The sequence below is a fragment of the Notamacropus eugenii genome, chromosome 1 (assembly GCF_028372415.1).
Source record: "Notamacropus eugenii isolate mMacEug1 chromosome 1, mMacEug1.pri_v2, whole genome shotgun sequence".
NCBI classification, from domain to species: domain Eukaryota; kingdom Metazoa; phylum Chordata; class Mammalia; order Diprotodontia; family Macropodidae; genus Notamacropus; species Notamacropus eugenii.
Window position 1 is genome coordinate 123946523 of NC_092872.1, and position 15232 is coordinate 123961754.

Here is a 15232-nt window from a genome sequence, read left to right on the forward strand (position 1 = left end):
TTGTGTCCCAGGCAACTTTCTAAGACTGTGAGTGGCAGAGAGTACAAATTCACGTTGTTAGAGGAATTTAACTCATCCTGAAGATCTCTAAATCAATAGAATCACAAACCGAGTCCAAAAAAATAAACTTTATCATGTATCTCACAAATAGACCTTGAAATTGAGAGAAGTTACTGACCTCTGCTTCTTCATCAATAAATTGAGGGCCCTGGATTAGATTATCTCTAAATTGTCTTCAGTCTCTACACCGCTGATTCTATGAATGGTCACAAACTAGTTATGTAGCAGATAGTATAGTCTAGACCTCAAGTTATAGGATAAACTATTCATATAGCTAAACCTCTCAGACTCTAGAAACTACACCATTTTGAGCACCAAATTCTTGTCATTGCTATTGAATACTTGTGTATTTGGAAAAGGAAAAAAAAGTATTGTGTTTCTGCTTTTTCTCCCCTAAGGGTCAGATTCAATAAAATCTTTGGGACAATAAAACCTTTCCATTTCACCTTACTTAACTTTTGGACTACAGTTTGGGGCAGGGATGGAGAGGTGGGAGGGGTGGAGGGAGAGAGAAAATTAAATTATAAGATCAGGCTACATAATATTAGAACAATTTCAGTACTCATTAAGATATACAGTTTTCTGGGTGTTGCATTATCTATTTGTGTGTGTGTGTGTGTACGTGCTTATGTGAGTGTGCTGATGTATATGGTAAGTTAGCCTGTGTGTCACATAATATTTCAAGTATGGTGGCATAATGAACATTTTCACCCATTTTTTTTCTCTTGAAAGTGGAAATAACTTCAATATTTAAGATGATCTATTCTGATTTTTTTTAATGGATAGAGTAATAAATTGTATTTTGATAAAGCTTCTAATTCTTCCCCCTTCCTCACACCTGTGAGTTCATTAGAATGAAGCTGTAAGTCCACTGGAGTGACAAATTTCCAGTGTGGAAAATTCCCTCCAATAATGCTGATTGTGCATTCATCTATCACTTATAGTTTTAAAGATCTGACTGGGGCTCTAAGAGTGTAAATGACTTGCCTTGGTAATACCACTTGTGTGTATCAGAGATAAGACTTTAACCCAAGTTTTTTTTCTGATTGCAAGACTTGCTGTCTCTTCATTCTGCCATATTGTTTCTTATACAGAGTTTTATGTTTTACAAAGTGCTTTTCTCTGGACAGTTGTTTAAGGTAGTCATTGAAAGAATGATTATATTCATTTTACAGATGAAGAAATGAGACTCAGAGACTTCTTTAAGATCACATAACTATTGTTAGAGCTGAGGCTTGAACTCAGGTCTCTCTTGTCACCAAATTCAGTGCTAGTTCCACTCAACCTCATACTCAGAGGTATGTTGGTAAATATTTAACAACCGTCTCTTCAAAAAAAAAAAAGAACATAGGTCACACTTTTAAGTATAATTTGTGTTATTAATAAGCTTGATTTGTATTATTAATGTTTTTCTATTACTTTATGAAGTCTAGACAATGAACAGAACAGTAATTCAAGCCTCAATTTATCATATTTGTAAATTACTGAGATGTAAATACTCAAACGGAAAACTTGACAATCAGCTCTTGGGAGCCATTCCAAACTGACTACAGCATACCTCCATGCCGTGCTGATTACATGATAAACAAAATTTTACCCTCCTGGGACCTTCTTCCATTTGAAAAATCTAGTTGGCCTTCTGGCATATAACAGTTCTTTGAAACTGAGGCTAGAAATGTTTGTTTTGTCTTCTGGAAGAAAAGGAGTGCATTGGGAGTGAATGACCCTGGGTTCTTACTCTATCATTCACATTATCTATCCAGTTCTGAGGTGCTGAGTAAAGAACTAATGTTTTTAGCTATAAAATGAGCAGCTTGGGCTCTTCAACCCCTAACATTCTATGACTATGCCATTCTACTCATAGCAATGTACATTTGACTAATTATGTCTATTTAATTAATAATTAATTAATTAATATTGTATATTTATTTATACATTTTAGCGATTCATTCATCAGATCAACACGTATTGTCTTCAATATACCTACTAATTGCATTTTGAGAATCTCTCATAGTCTTACTTCAAATTATGTGGGTATCTTGACCTTTCCAATGTAAATATGAGGCAAGTCCCAAAATAATATAAGGATGAATTAGGCCATTTTGTAGTTTTAAATGCACAGCAGCTGTGTGTCCATAGCTGCTTTATTTTTGTTGTACTTGAATGGAGTAGTTATGTTCCCTGGGATATGGTAATGAATATTTCTCTTTTTCCAAGCAGGCTATTTGGAACATGGCTAGGGACTGTTTGATGACTATTTTCTTTTAATTCCAGCAGCACTTCCCAGGATAAAGACAAAGTTTTAAGAGAGAAGCTGAAAAGAGCTCTTGGCTTAATTAAATGAGGTCATATTAGAAGCATTTTTCTGCCCTTGAATGGATTAAAAGAGTATGAAAATAAGCTGAATAGGATAGTGGGTATAATTACCTATGACAGAGGTTTCAGTGGTTAATATTCATCCTTGTGAAGATGAGCTAAGTGCATTAACTGTTTGAGGTCATAAAACTAATTTTGTATATCCTTGTTACACATAGCCACAAAATTTAAGAGTTGACTATGACTGCAGTAGACATTTATACTAAGCATCAAAAAATTAGAGTTGTAAGGGACTCTTGAGGTCACCTAATCCAGTGCCTTCACTTTGCAAAAGAAAATTGCAGTCCATAGTAGTGAATAATTTCTCTAATATCACAAGTAGTGATTGGCAGAGCCAGAATTTGAACTCAGTTCCCATGGCTCCAAATTCAATTTTCTTACACTTGTACATGGACTGGTATCCCCTCTACAATGTCTTGCATGAACAGTCATGTATCACTACTATCCTATACTTAACGATTTTCCACTTACCTATTGCCACGAGTAGCTCCCGAAAGTATCCATCATAGCATTCATTAATGGCATCTACCATATCTTGTCCAGAAATATTTTGAAATTCCTGAAAAACTTCAAAAAAATTTGAATACTTTACATATAAGTTTGGAAAAACTGAATATATCAAAATTAATATTAGTGGAAGGATTTTGGTGATATACATATTTTCTTTAAAAGAACCTTTAAAATTTATTTAATATTGGCATTGATCCATACTCTCATTATAGGTGGGTGTTCTCCTAATTGTTGTAGATACCAATTCTCTGTGCCCTGTTATTCTATATAATTCTTACATGTATTCTCTCATAGATCCTCAACAGTGGATTTATCTTTTGTGCTAGAGGTCTTTTTCTAAGTATTTTTACTTTTTTCTATGTACCACCAGAGAAAGTCCTGGAGCTGTCCATCTGTTATCCCTCATTCTTGTCACATACTTGTAATTATTCTGCTCTCTATTTGTTCTCACTGTGTATCCAGCCTTATTGAGTAACGCCACTGTCTTTCCCTCCTGAAACAGTCCTTTCCATTTTTTGGACAGCCCCAGTGATAGGAAAGATGAGTCAACTACAAATCTAATTCTTTGGAGATTGTACTATTCTAAGGTTAAGAATTCTATAGATTCACTGGAAGAATATTTGAGTCAATTTTAAAAAAAGATGAATTTTTGTGTCAGGGAGTCTCTTGGAATCATTAAAAGCACAGGATAATTTCAAACACAATCCTACCAGCTTTTTATTTCTCCTATTCATTTCTGGGTTTGTCTCACTATTCATTTTCATCACCTTTTAAGACATATATGCTAATGTAATAACTCAGCATCTTGCCCATCAAAGTATATGTCATAGTCTTGATCACAGGTATTTTCCATAAATTGATTTTTTTCTTTTTATTGTTAGGCTGGCTGCTTTTAAGTGATTACCATTAAATAAGCTCTGTAGAATATTACAGACCTTGATTATTGTAGACCTTGATTCTAACAACACAACATAATCTACACATGGAAGCATCTGTAGGACCTCACCACCTATACAGAATTCCTTTTCTATTTAGATCTTGTTTGGACATTCTGCTCAAGAATGTAGAATACATTTGGAAAGCAAGTATTTCCTCCTGCTTTATGTCTCACTTGGCAATAATAGCCAGAGGACGAGTGAGCAGTATCCTTCTATCAAAATATCTTAGTTTCACCTTAACATATCCATAAGATACACCTTGTTGAGAGCCTTCTAAGGTTGTTTTTTGCTTTCCTGAATAATTTTCTTCTTATTAGGAAATAACTAATGTAGCACGATATTATATTCCCTAGTTGCTAGTCAATTGCAACAATAAAAGCATGATTTACTATGAAAAATAATTGATCAAAATATGTGTACTTCATATTTTCATGTATTAATTCTATAATGATCTTTTTAAAATGAGAAAGCAGGCTTATAGATGAGCAATTATTGATCTCATGATTCTGGATAGTAATATCTTTCATGATTTTCCCTCATTCTTTTGATATCTTCCCCTGAAATAGTTTATAAAGTGATTCCTTGGTGTTTTCATTATTGTGTCACTTTCAACACAAATTTTCCTCCATCTATATTTGGTCGTTCCATTCAATCTTCTTAATGGAATCCTATTAAGTATCATTTCTACTTTGTCATGTATCATATGGTAGGTGTAGAGTGGCTTATATATTAGAGTCACAACGTGGTAGTTTTACCATTATTGAAGATAAACTAGAAATGTGGACACAATCTACTTTCTAATATTTAACCTATGGTTTACATTTATGAATGTTCTTAAGATTCATTTCAAGTTGTCTGCAGAATTTTCACTGGCCTGGTTTTTTCTGTCTTCTATGAGGCAAAACTTCTAATATACCATCTTAATGTTTTACAAATATTTGTATTTTAAACTGGCACTTCCTTCACCTGATATGTGTCTCTTCAGTAAAGAGATCAAATGTGCATCATTAAAACAATTTTGGGGTTCTTTTGATCTACCTGTGATGGTGGATGACTTTTGCTGGCTAAACTTTTGTAGAAAGTGGTGATTTTCAAGGTCAATATCTTCAATTTTTTCCATTTCTCATTTTAAGGACATAGAAAGTTTGTTTGAATATGGCATCTTAAATTTTTCCTAATTGTATACAATATCTGCTTGCTGTTATCCTTCTAATTCCACATTGGTTTTGACCTTAGCTAGCTGATCATCTATAGTTAATTATACCATGGCTTCCAAATCAGTAATCAATCATTTTCTATCTGTCAAAGTAGAGAATAAATTTCAATTTGGGGGATGATTTCTTATATTCAGTATATTTAGAACCTTCCAATTGTCTTTTGGAAGATGATAATATAGTGGGGTGGAGGTGATCCTGACCTCTCAAAGAGTATGCCTGGGGAAAGGGGTGAAAAACAAAACAAAAGTAAACAAAATTCTGGCATATCCTAACACCCTAGGAAGATATTGGTCATGGACCAGGTGATGGTCTGCATACCTGGTCTCTGAGGACTATGGTAGCTTTGTACAAAATGAGGTTCTTTGACAGAAGGGTGACCACTAGGTCATGAAAATTTTGGGACAATAAAATTCATTAAAATCATTCACTAAGCCTTGGAAAAATTTCAATCTTTATTAGTAGAGGGTGTGCACAGAATGATCAAGTCACAAAACTTTTAAAGTATAGGAATAGCAAATGGAACTGAGATTTCTTTGGTATGGGCAACTCCCGCATGAGGAAACTCTGTCTTCTAATACAAGTCTGCAACTTCTCTACAAATAAAAGTCTTAGTTGCTCAAAACACTGAGAAGTTAAATGACTTGTCTAGGGTCACACAGTCAGTATATATCAGCAGTGAGACATGAACACAAATATCCTGCTTTTAAGAATACCTCTCTATTCACTATTCCAAGTTGCCTTTCATTTGAACTATATTCTTTTTAAAAAGGCAAGAAGGGTTTTTAATGGATTGTTTAAAAATTCCCACCAGAAATATTTAAAGCTTTTAAACAAAAAATATTTTTAATGCCTTTATCAATCAAAGTAATCTAATCAATAAACATTTGTTAAGTGTCTATTATGTATCAGGAACTGTACTAGGCACTGTATACATTTCTAGGAGTTGAACTATAGAGTTTAGTTTCAGTTTATCTGAAATATTCACTGACATGAAAGATCGTCTCTGCTGGTGCTGGAAAAATAAGGCTTGCGACATATAAATAAGTTAAATTGATTTATTGCCTCAGGGTTAAGTGGTGACTACCCTTTTTATGTTTTCCGTTCATATTTTCTTGTTTTTTCAATTAGCATCTGTTCTTTTATTACACACTTGGATAAGGAGCAAGAAATAAAAATGATTAATAATTACCCATCCACAACTGCTGGTAGCTCTTGTTACAGAGGATCATTTGTAGCATAGTTTTATGTTCTCCTGTCTTTTGTTGACAAGCTTCCCACAGAACCTGGAACATTATGAGACCAGAAAGGGTCTTCAGAACAATCCCAAACCACAAGGAAAGATATCCCCAAGGAAAAAGCTAGTTTGGAATTTTGGCATTTCAACTGCTTGATTAGACTTACCATTGCATCTTGGGCAACCATAGCAGGATTGGTATAACCTTCCTCCCTGGTTCCCTGTAAAGAGAAACACAACGTTTGTCTCTTTGTTGTTGTTCTAACTATACTTACCATAAACTAAATGACAGGAATACCTCATAAGATGGAGTATTAGAAGCACTGGTAATTCCCATGAATACTCCCACAGCACTGTGAGAGACTGATGTCTTTAAAGCACAGATCCAATCATGTTACTCATTTGTTTAAGACACTTCAGAGGCTACCTACTGCCTCTATGATAAAATGTCAGTTCTTCAATTTGGCCTTTAAAGACCATCACAATCTGAGTTCAAGCTATCTTTTTGGTCTGATTAAATATTACTCTCCCCTCCCTCCCACGTTCTCCATCTTCTAGATGAACTAGATTTCTGGAAGTTGCCCATAGATAGCAATCCAATTCCCACATTTGCACTTTCCATTCTTGGAATCCTTTTATTCCTCATTTCCATCTTTTGGAACTTTTAGGTCATGGTAATGTGCCGCTCAAGTGCTACACATTGAAAAAAAAAGTCTGAATTTAAAATCCAAACAACTCTGACTCACTTCTCACACACAGAGCAAGGCTGAAATTTGATAAATGGTTCATCTGACCATGAATGAATGAGATTTGATTTGATAGTTAGAAAAAAAGCTTGGTTATAAGCTGGTATAGTAGAGAAAACATTAGGAGATCTGAACTTGTTCCAGTTCAGTACACAAACTAACCGTCCATGGAGTATAGGGGTTATGTTTTATTTGGAGTTTATACCCAGCCCTACAAGGGCCCATAGAGTACGTTGTACAAAGTTGAGGATTCAAAACTGTTTGTCAAATGAATGAATTGATAATGGGTAACCTAGGCTCTTTGTAATATGTAAGCTAATTCATATGTTTTTATGTTTTAGGTAGGAATGTTATAAATTATAATGGTGAATTAAGTAAAATGACTTTTAAATTCTTTTAAATAAAGAGCTTGCTATTACTCTACCTTTACTTTGAAGATTCCTATAATGAACCCATAATGATTATAGCTGAAAGATGACAAAAAATATTTTGTCAAAAAAAAAGTTTGTAATGCTTCAAAGATAAAATGTTCAAACTAGAGGGAAACTGAACTTAGGGAGAAACATTTTGTTCTGTTGAATTTCAGACATCAACTAATGGTGAAAAAATGAGAGGTTTAAGTGGTAGAAGTGTTGACATTACTAAAGCATGTGGATTAAATATTGTATATAATTCTTTGGAAAATCATTAATTGGTGAGAAAGGAACACCAATGAAAATAGGATTACTTACCCCTACTGAATCTAGGAAAACAGTTCTTGTACTAAAGTAAAACTTGTCATTGTGAGTTATAATTTTTAAAAAGATCTCTTTTTTCTAATTCTTTCCTTCTTTTTTCTTCTACTTCTTCCCTCTCTCTCCCCCTTGACTTCCTTCCTTTCATCTTTTCTTCCTTCCATCTTTTTTCTCCTCCCTCCTTCTGAGAAAAATATACAGAGACATAATATACAGAGATTTAAAAAAAAATCAACTTCTGACCTTAAACTTTTAGAGGACAATCTGCTGATCCATTTAGAGTTGAGTTAGTTTTGCAAGGACACTAAGGAGCCATTTCTATCTGATCTCATCCAGTTCACTAAATGACTTTCTGTTGCCTTGGGAGAATTTGACTGAATTAAACTCAAGCATAAAAACAACAAAACTAATGAAGCAGCTTAACAATAAAATATGAAAAACAAACCCAAGCATGAGGACCTTATATTGTCCTTTGGTAGGAGATTAGAGGATGAGAAAGTATAGTGAATATTATAGTAATAGAAATTTGACTGGAAACTAAATCTAGTGGCCTAATAATAAGTGATTTTTAAGAAATAATTAGAAATTAATAAAGGATATAATTATAGATTTAAGTTGGAAAGGTCCTCAGATCTCCTTGAGTCCATCTCTCATTTTATAGATAGTGAAACTGAACCCAGGGGGAGTTGACTCAAGGTTATAAGTGTAACCTTGCATCAGTGACATGGAGTGAACTCACATCTTCTGGTTTGTGTGATAGTGGTTTTTCCACTTTGGCACATTTTCTTCTAAGTATGTGGTTTACCATGAAAAAAAAATGAGATTAGCTTGTGGTCATACAGCAAAAGTGAAGGACAGCCATTAGATAGCCCAAGTACTTCACTTTGATCCATGGAATATTTGAAGACTGAGAGAAATGCCTCCAACTTTTTGGGCAGAGCCTTTTTGAAACATTTATGAGAAGATAAAGGCTAGAATTCCTTGGAATGAATGGGCATGGATGGGCTGTGATTAGAACAGGTGTAGGTAGTACCACATTGATAGGATCTTAGCTCCATTGAGGACTGAAGTTTGTTAGAAGGTGAAGCAAACTTTAATTTGCTTCCTTTGTTCAGGTCCCAGGAACTTTCAGAGTGTGTAGTTGGGAGAAATCACATTTAATTCCTACAGTTGTAGACATTTCGTAGTCTAGCCATCAGTGGACATTAATTACATGTAGCTGAATGCTAGGGAAGCAATAGATTGTTAAAGATGAAGATAATGATAATAGCTAGCAATTATTTAACAGTTTAGTTTGCAAAACACTGCAAATATTATGTCATTTAATCCCCTCAACAATCTTGGGAAGTAGGTGAAATTATTATTCCCATTTTACTGATGAGGAAGTTGAGTTAAATGGAGGTTAAATGAGTTGCTCTTGCTCACATAGTGAAGCTGAATTCGAACTCAAGTCTTCCTGATTCCAGGTCCAGTGCTCAATCCATTGCACCACTCAAGTGTGTGGATTTGTCGAGAGGAATAACAAGTTGTACCTAAAAGATTTGCAGTTTCATGTTCAAACATTTTAAAAAATTATGCTGTCATAGAATTGCTTATTTTATTCCATAAATTAAAAATGAAATAAATTTAAAAAAGACATCCTATAGGATATGATGCTTGTACATCAAGAACATTGTCTTAGGCATTGGTATTCTCTTAACATTTATCATTAGACATTTATCATTAATTTAGAGTGACTTATTACATGAATGATTTTTATTGGCATTGTGGGATAGAGGAAGGCATGTGATTTTATGGCTGACAGAAAAGTTATGTTGTCATTTAATGTTGAGCTTATTCAAAAAAAAGCTATATCCAAATGGTATAATATTGTGTATAATTTGTTGCTTTAGTAGATTCATGACATCAATCAGTGAAGATACTCCTATCTTTCATGGGTACCATTCTTTTTCATCTTGTGGCTCCTCATCTCATTCTGTTCTATGTGCCAAGGATTGAGGAATTTCATCACTGACATTTTTCACCTTCTTAGAGAATTGCCTGAGGATCTGAAAGGTTAGGTGCTTGGTCAGTGGTCACACAGAAAGTAAGTGCCAGAAGTGACATCTGAACCCAGGTCTTTATGACTTTGCATCCATTGCTTAAAGTAACACTGACTATCTAGGTTCTTGTCCATGTTATCCCTTATATCCTCCCTTTAAATGCCATCCAATGTGTTAGAGGCCTTCCTTTTTGTCTTTAACATCTCATGAGTACCAGATAGGCCTTGTATTTCCAGTGATTCTTAATTCTTTCTACTTGATTAACCCTCCTTCTTTTCTAAGCATAAGATTGTAGAATCATGATCCAAGAATTGTAAAGGAACTCAGAAGCCATTGGATCCAATCCCATAATTTTACAGATGAGGAAACCAAGGCCTAGGGAAATTAAATGACTTGCTCAAGTCAAAGAAAAGACGGATACTTCAAAGGAACTATGGTGGTAGACATGTTCTATGGTTCCTGGGATGATATATATTTGCCCACCATTTCTTGCACATCTTTGGTAACATGTTGCAGCTTACTTCTTGGACTTACGATCAATCTCTCCATTGCCTTTCTGATCACCCACAATCTTGATCCTTCAGCTATTGATTTGATATGATAATTTTAAAGTTTAGTTATGTCCTGAATCATAACTCTAGGAAATAGATGATTCAGGACCCTAATCTCTACTTGTGATTTTAAATAGTTTCTTTCTACCTTTGTAGCTTCCTTATAGCAAACTCAAGTTAATCTGTGAAATATATACTTGTCTTAAAAAAATAGTTTTGATATCCTTAATAATTAAGTTTCCTGGATTCAAAACCAGGGGACAGGTTAGAGGATATAGAATGAAGTGTTCCACTAACTTTCCACACAGTTCCAAAAAACATAAGTTTGCTTATAAACTGACAAGATCTGATTTGGGAGCATTACATGAAAATATGGGCATTAATATTTTTTCTTTCCACCATCAATGATGCCTGAAAGATTCCAATCAACCCAATCATTAGACCCTCCTCAATCTCATGAGACATTTAATAATTGGCTACCTCAGCAGTATATTTTTAAAAGGCTGTTTATCTTTAGTTGACAATTATTTTGACATAAAAATGAAAGAAAGAATTAAAAGTAAATATTGCTTGGCAAATGCTAGAATAATTAGTTTGCTTTTCCTGTTGAGAAAATATGTTAATTCCCACCTTAGTTGTATTCTCAAGAATTTGTGTCAAGTATGAAGGTTTTAGTCACAACATTCCTACTTCAGGGGGACCTGCTCTGAAATATCTGTGGCTGACCGAATGGGAATCTCTGTCAAATGAGAAAAATGGAAAATGGAAGGATAATAATCTGCTTTAAATTTGTAATAGGCTATTCCAAGAAAAATAATTTATTGTTTTATTCCCTTTCCCACTCTAAGTTCCTGCTACTGACTCATTTTTTTTTTCTCAACACACCAAGAGTACCCTGGTTGATCTTCTTTCTCTCCTATGTAAAAATACAATTTTTTCCTCTTCATTTTTTAGAGATATAGTTTTCCATTTAAAGGAAATTTAATTGATACAAGGAGAACAAAAATAGATTTTGAGGGAAAAAAAACAAAATTCTTTCTAGTTGGCCTCAGGAATATTTCTTATAGCTAAAGGGTTTTAATTTTCCACCTTAAAGTCAGGAGAAAACATACAATTAACTCCCATCTACAAAAAATGGCTGGGGAATCTACCACCTCAATACTTCATATTATGTTTCATGAAGCCACAATTATCATGCACAAAGCTGATGGTTTAATGAGAAGATTGGTCATTTGTAGGGCACATTAGGATTTTGCTGTATCTTGGTCATCATCACAGTTCTAGAGCAGGGAGGAGTCTCAGAAGTTATCTATTCAAATATGCAGATGAGAAAATTAAGTTTTCAGTCTTTAAGGGAAGTGCTTGTTTCACCATACTGTTACTTCATTGAGGTAGAGAGATGCCATGCCTTTGACCCTTCTACTCACTACTATTATAACTCCAACATCTTTACCTTTAAATTTTCCTTCCCAAGTACAATCATCTGACCTTACCACCATTTGCTCATGTCTATTCCTATGGAACTTGTTTTGTTTTTTGTTCTCTTCACCTTTTGTCCCATAATCTTTGTGAATTCCTTTAATCCATTATTCCTATTGTAGCTTCATTTGCCCTTCTACCTAGTCTTGAACTTCTCTTCCACTCCTAATGAAATAATTTCAGGAACACTTGGAATTTTGCCTTTAAGATCTGTCCTTTGACCTTCCATTGTTTCTACCCCAGTCCTGTTGAGTAACTACATCTTTTCTTTCCATTTCTACTCTTCCTTAGCCAAGTACAGCTAGAGAAAGTCATAAACCTTTTTGATTGGTATCTGCTATAAGTTTATTCTATTTCAACTCACTTTGACTTTCACTGTTGCATGGTAATACATTTAATAATCTTTTAATGACATCCTATTGCCTCCTCTAGGGAATTAAACCTCTTTCTCTACTCCTCCTGCAGTGATACCAGTGGATAATATCATATCCTATTTTCCTAAGAAACTTGAAGATGCCAAATGGCAGGGTTTCATTTGCTTCACCTCCAAGCTTCGCAGCTTCCTATTCATTCAATCTCTCCTCACTTTCATTGCAGAGGAAAGGGTAGATATTGCCAAAGGCAAATCCTTCCCTGAAATCTTTTATACTATTGTTTCCTATGTGACTTTGTTTAACCAGTCCCACTCTTTCTTGAATCTTTAGATGTATTTGATTCATTCCCTTTTTCCCCTCCTATATCAAACACTTTGAGATTTCCTTTACCTGAATCTAAAAGAAAAACAAACAACAAAAACTCCAAAGACCAGTCCTTGGAATCTGCTATCCCTGTCAAATTGTTATCATATATTGCTCCTTTCATTATTAAATTTTTAGGAGACTTGGAGACTCTCCTTAATCATCCTCTTACTACTCTTCAATTCTTTGCAGCCTAATTTCTACTCTATTTGTCCATTTCCAAATAGTCAACAAATCTTATAGAATTGTAGTACTTAGAATTGGATGGAGATTTAAAGATCATCTAATTCAACTCCCCTCCCCCATTTTATAAATGAAGAAACCAAGGCCTATGGGAGTGAAGTGACTTGCCCAAGGTCATATAACTAGTAATGTGGTTATGATTATAGTCACATTATAGTTATAGAACTAATATAATCGTTATTGTTATAGTAGCTAATATAGAAGTGACTAGCTGCGTATTAATTATATCACATTATATTAGTATTAAATTATATATAGTATACTAATTATATACATTGCATAATATAGTTAATATATATTATATAATTATTTACATGTAGATACATGATAAATATATTAGTACATAGTTTATAATATATAACTACATGTAGAGTTTATAATTGTATACACAATTAATAAATAACACTAAACATACTCATTATATATTTAGTAATATAACTAATTGTAACTAATAAAAGTGAAGATTTAAGCCCAGATTCACTGAATTCAAATTCAGTACCTTTTCCACTTCTCTACATTGCCTCTTTTTTTTTTAATCTCAGTTCTAATGCTCCTTGTCCTCTCTGGAGCACTTGACACCACTGATTACCCTGTTCCTTAATATTCTTTGTCCTCGGGGATGGAGCCAAGGTGGCAGAGTACAAAGACACACATACGGAGGCTCTCCCCACACAGCCCATAGAATACCTGTAGAGAGGTTCTCTCAACAAATTTTGGAGCAGCAGAAGTGGAGAACAACAGAGTGGAGGAGATTTCCAGCCTAGGGTGACCTGAAAGGTCCATGGGAAACATCGGTTGCATGGGACCTGGAGCAGAGCCCAGTTCAGCCTTGGCCACGGCGCACCATGACTCTGGGAGGAGGACACATCAGCGGTGGAATCTCCAGTTGTGGAATCTCCAGTTGCAGCAGCAGCAGTTCTCAGATCCCTCAACCTACAGGCACCAAAGGTCAATGACGGGGTTTTTTCAGCTGTCTGGGAAGGGAGAAAGGCTTTCCCATAGCTCCGGCTGCCTAGTGGCCACAGAGGCTACACAGCAGCCTGTACAGCTACCCACATCCATTGTTGGAGCATAAAAACCCCTGGGGGCACTGGGGAGCTAAATATTACCTCAGTCCTGTGTAGAGGTCCTGAGGGAGCTGGTCTTTGTCTCTCACTGAATGGTGGCCCTGCCGCCACAGCTTAACTGAAAATCAGCCCCCAGTGCTGACTTGGTGAAACTGGAGACCAGGTGGCTGTGGAGAGGTAACTGCTAAGTTTCTGGGCACAAAAATCTCTTGCTGCCCCCAGACCAATGTACACACTTGATTGTGCCACCTTGGAGGAACTGAGATCTTACAGATTCCCAGAGTATACCCTACTCTTGACAAAGGACCCAAAAGTCAAGTAACTGGTTGAGAAAATGCCCCAAAAAGGAAAAAAAAAAATAAGGTTACTTTCTGGTGAACAGATATCTTCTCCCATCCTTTCAGAGGAGGAAGAACAATGCTTACCATCAGGGAAAGACATGAAAGTCAAGGCTTCTGTATCCCAAACATCCAAAATAAATATTCAATGGTCTCAGGCCATGGAAGAGATCAAAAAGGATTTTGAAAATCAAGTAAGAGAGCTAGAGAAAAAACTGGGAAAAGAAATGAGAGAAATGGAAGAAAAGCATGAAAAGCTGGTCAACATCTTACTAAAGGAGACCCCAAAAAATGCTGAAGAAAATAACACCTTTAAAAATAGGCTTACTCAATTGGCAAAAGAGATTCAAAAAGCCAATGAGGAGAAGAATGCTTTCAAAAGCAGAATTAGCCAAATGGAAAAGGAGGTTCAAAAGCTCACTGAAGAGAATAGTTCTTTAAAAATTAGAATGGAACAGATGGAGGCTAATGACTTTATGAGAAACCAAGAAATCACAAAACAAAACCAAAAGAATGAAAAAATGGAAGATAATGTGAAATATCTCATGGGAAAAACAACTGACCTGGAAAATAGATCCAGGAGAGACAACTTAAAATTTATGGGAATACCTGAAAGCCATGATCAAAAATAAAGCCTAGACATCATCTTTTGTGAAATTATCAAGGAAAACTGGATAATTTTTCTAGAAAAAACAGATATTCTAGAACCAGGGGGCAAAATAAATATTGAAAGGATCCACTGATCACCTCCTGAAAAAGATCCAAAAAAAGAAACTCCTAGGAACATTGTAGACAAATTCCATAATTCCCAGGTCAAGGACAAAATATTGCAAACAGCTAGAAAGAAACAATTCAAGTATTTTGGAAATACAATCAGGATAACACAAGATCTAGCAGCTTCTACATTAAGGGATCAAAGGGCATGGAATATGATATTCCAGAAGTCAAAGGAACTAGAAC

At 35.0% G+C, this 15232-nt stretch overlaps 1 protein-coding gene across 1 annotated transcript in view; it reads right to left on the reverse strand.

Annotated features, from left to right (window-relative positions):
* Positions 1–15232, reverse strand: part of LOC140507771 (annexin A10-like) — a 55057-nt gene that overhangs the window by 25496 nt on the left and 14329 nt on the right. The window contains exons 5-7 of the mRNA XM_072615709.1: positions 6503–6556; positions 6291–6384; positions 2908–3003 (exon numbers count right to left, since the gene is read on the reverse strand). Coding sequence (XP_072471810.1) covers positions 2908–3003; positions 6291–6384; positions 6503–6556 — 244 coding nt within the window. The remainder of the gene's footprint in view (positions 1–2907; positions 3004–6290; positions 6385–6502; positions 6557–15232) is intronic.